The 3,909-nt window shown below is 37.1% G+C and overlaps 1 protein-coding gene across 1 annotated transcript in view; it reads left to right on the forward strand.

Annotated features, from left to right (window-relative positions):
* Positions 1-2,151: 2,151 nt before the first annotated feature.
* KDSR (3-ketodihydrosphingosine reductase) overlaps positions 2,152-3,909 on the forward strand; it is a gene marked incomplete at its 5' end in the record, with an annotated part of 15,111 nt that continues 13,353 nt past the window's right edge. Inside the window, 2 exons of the mRNA XM_009070490.1 lie at positions 2,152-2,241; positions 3,319-3,375. Coding sequence (XP_009068738.1) covers positions 2,152-2,241; positions 3,319-3,375 — 147 coding nt within the window. The remainder of the gene's footprint in view (positions 2,242-3,318; positions 3,376-3,909) is intronic.

Below are 3,909 nucleotides of genomic sequence, written 5' to 3' on the forward strand. Positions count from 1 at the left end.
TTCCTAGCTAATTGATACTGCATATTGTCATTGACCAATCTGACGTGAGCCATATCCACTGTTCCTGGGTATGACTGCGAATAAAAAGTTTCTTTTTCTGTGTCTTGCACGGAAGGACCTTGTCCTTCTGAAATGAATGTTAGTGTTATTTGACAAGTAGGAGGCTTGGTGCCATTCCTTTACCTGCAAAGAATTCCTGAAGCACTGGTGTAGTTGACCCACTTATGGTACTCACCAGTTTGTTCAGGTAGTAGTCAGCTGTCCTGCAGTGCTATGCCAAAAATTGGAATTGGAGCAGTCTTCCATGCACATTGATTAGTTCATGTGCTGGTTGTACCTGCTGCCGTTGAAAAATCTCTAGAAGCATTTGTACTTGTTACTTCTTTCCATCGTGAAGCATTACATTAATTCTGGTGTTCTGCTGAAGTCTCAAATCATTAATTAATACTCTCAGTCTTATGCACTTCGGTTACTGTGAAAGCAACAATCCTTGGTTCGTATCACTACAGGGTTTCACGTTTCTGGAACAGGACACACATCTTGGAGTCATCCTCAAAGGTTAGTGTAGTGTGAAGCTAATCTTGCAGAGTCAGTTAGAAGTTAATCTGAAGCAGTTCTCTCTAATAACAGAGGAAGCCTAAAGAGCTGAAATTAGTCTTTGTTAATGTTACACCCATTCTTGGCCCATTTGTGACTGAAGATGAACCAGTCAGAGGCTGTGGATCGTGTTGTAAATCTTTGCTGGGATTATTTGATTTGCACTAAGCTGTTTCTGTAGGTTGGTGGTAAAATACTCAAATGAAAGACGAGTTTAGTGACTCATGGGAACATACTTCTGACTCTTCTGACTTTGCTGCCTCCAGGAGTGGAAAGAATTTTGAGGATAGTGCATCTCTGAAAACAGTAGAGGGGCATTGCCAAATGAGAAAACAGCACAAGGCTTTTGATAGGGTGTGTATTAGAGATTGGGATATTTGCTCTTACACTAATTGCCTCAAATCTTCCATTTTCTTATATTTAAAATGGAGGTGATACCTTTCACTGAAGTCTTTGGAAAGGTTTTGATAAAGAGCAAAAGATGACTATTTCCAGAGAAAAGTAGTAAATACAATCTTTTCCCAATCTGTATTTCACAGCTCATTTTAGCAACATTTTTTTCCCAATAGCTCTCCTAGATATTTTGTTTCAATATTTTCTCAATATGACTCTTAATATGCTGTTAAAGGAAAATTCAGATAATCTAGGTATATAAGGAAGATACCAGTGTCTGTTTGAGAACTGAAGGCACACGTAGACCGAGACTGATCCAAGTCATCTGAAGACATGTCAGGCAGACATTATTTTCATCAAAAACCACATGCAGTTCATAAGTAGGTTTGTTGAGGGTCGTGAGAGAGGTGGTGAGGTGACTTTAACCTGTATATTGGTATCATTTGGCAGTATATCCTGCTGCATCATGTGATGCAGGACTGTAGTCATCACCTTGTATTTGTCTATAGATGAAATATTAACTTCCTGTTTACATGTAAGATTACTCAGGTGTTACCATTTGGAGGAAGAAGAAAAGGCTATGGAAGTTTAGGGTCCAGACTGGCGGACTGGGAAATACACTACAGAGGGCCAGCTGTTGAGTTAATGGTATTTCTGTTTTAATAAGAAGGTATTTTCTGTTTGTTTCCCTGATGATACCTTCAGAAGGCAAGCTGCACTTGTTAATTTTAGAAATAATTTCTACTTTGGCCAGGTGTGAAAGGGTGGTATGTAATCATATTATTGTGGCATTAATAGTGATTTCAAGCTGCTAACAACATGCATTTAGAAATAGCACTCAGAACTTAGTCAAAAGCATGTGAGAGCGCTGACGTGGGAGTGGGTCTAAGTGTGCCTGACATAAGAAATGAGCAAAAATTACCAGTGAGGGAAAACTGGTTTTGGGGTAGAAACAAACACTCATTGGTCTATCCAGATCTTATTTTTCATTCATACTCAATAAGTAACCCATCTTTAGTGTATCCTCTGTATTTGTATCTCATCGAGTGATATTTTAACCTTGGTATATTTTTAGAGTTTTCATTTGATTTGTCTCTTACATATGGGAGAAGGGATGATGAGACTAGTGGACTAACACTGCCATTTTAAAATAACTTTTAGGTAACCGGAGGCTCCAGTGGAATTGGAAAATGTATTGCTATTGAATGTTATAAGCAAGGTGCTTTCATAACACTGATTGCAAGGGATGAGGTAAGTGTATGTCTATTTTTACTGGCTAAACTCTGTTCACAAAGTCTGTATAGTTGGGGGATAATCTTGGAATTTATAATTTCCCACACTATTTCAGTGTACATTTTAAGGAGACCCTAAGCATTCCAAATTAATGCATTTGAATAGCAGAGGTGGCTGCCTTTTTTTAAGAAGTGTAGCTCAACATGCAGTTTGTGGTTAGCTTGCCTGAAAACTTTGCCAGTGGTATTGCTTCTGTTAACAGCATTCGTTATTTCACTGTCTAGATCTGTGCCAGAGGACAATAGCAGGAAAAAACATTCCTTAAAACTGTAGAATTTTCCTACAGTAAGTGACAACTGGGATATTAAAGACAATTCATAAATTTCACAGAATATATTGGTTTCTAATCAGCATTATGTAGTTGTTACTAGTGAAAAACTCCAAGACAGCTTTGGAGGAAAAAGGGTTGCTTTCTTGGATTTTTCTTTTTAACTAAGATATATATACCTGGAATGACTCTGTTTTCATAATGGGCTGTTGTTTTATTTGTAGAGAAAAAAATTATTAAGGAAATAACTTAATTTTGGGGGGGGCCCTCAGTCCCAGCTATCTTTGATAATGTGTTTACACCTGAGAACTTACTTCGCATAACCTTGAATGTAGTCACTCTTCACACTTTTTTCTGAAAGGACCATTTGAATTTACTAAATTTTCGGGTTTTATGATGATTTCATGACAGTGATTGTTCTTCAGAATAGTTGATGTAATGTCACATAAATATAAAATAAGGCCAAAATAAAGGTGAAAAAATAATATCTACAGTCTTAAGTGTTCCGTGTAGTTGGATGAAACAAAAGTGTGAAATCTATAGAAGTCATTACTGGCTTTAGAAGACAGTGAAAAAACAGGTAAGTGAGTTCTGATAGCTTGACGAATTTGTTGTTTTGATCATATATTCATAAATCTGTAAAATGGCAATTAAAAATGTTCTAATAGTTGAGGATAACTTGGGGGGGGACTTTAGGGGATCTTTTTAAGCCTTATTGAAGTACTGACAGAACTACAATTCTTTAGCTGTCTTTGTGTCCATTTCAGAACAAGCTGTTGCAGACAAAGAAGGAAATAGAAAAGTATTCTGTTAATGACAAGCAGGTAAGATTGCTACCAACAGGGACTGTTGTGTGTTTTGTTTAAGGTAGTCACTGCAACATAGTTCAGAAGTCCTGTCTTTAAACCAAAGCTGTTTGACAAAAATGAGCGAGGACTCAGTATTTGAATTCAAGAATACCTGTCTGTTTGCATGAGATGTTCTGAGCTTTGTATGTTTGATGTTACCTAGCTGGTGCATTAGCCTGCTTTTCTTAGAAGATGTCTTCAGCTGTAGGTGTAGTAGCTTTTTAGATAGCTGCAATTTACTGTCACTTGATAAGCATTTTATTCTTTAAGATGAAGTAGAAGAACTGATTTGGTTTTGTTTTTTTTTCCAAATATCTTGCTGCTTCCAGTTCATAAATACAGCATTTGTCCTTGGAAAGAAGTTGAGATACTTGGTTCCAGGTTTATTTCACTATATCATACTTGTATTCCTTTTCCTGGCAAAGTACTGTACCAGATGCACAAGTTACATTTGTGAGGTTCTGAGACTTCTAAACCTAGAAGCTGCTTTGCTGCATAGATAATGCATTC

Source organism: Acanthisitta chloris, unplaced genomic scaffold, assembly GCF_000695815.1.
Source record: "Acanthisitta chloris isolate BGI_N310 unplaced genomic scaffold, ASM69581v1 scaffold9452, whole genome shotgun sequence".
Classification (NCBI taxonomy): domain Eukaryota; kingdom Metazoa; phylum Chordata; class Aves; order Passeriformes; family Acanthisittidae; genus Acanthisitta; species Acanthisitta chloris.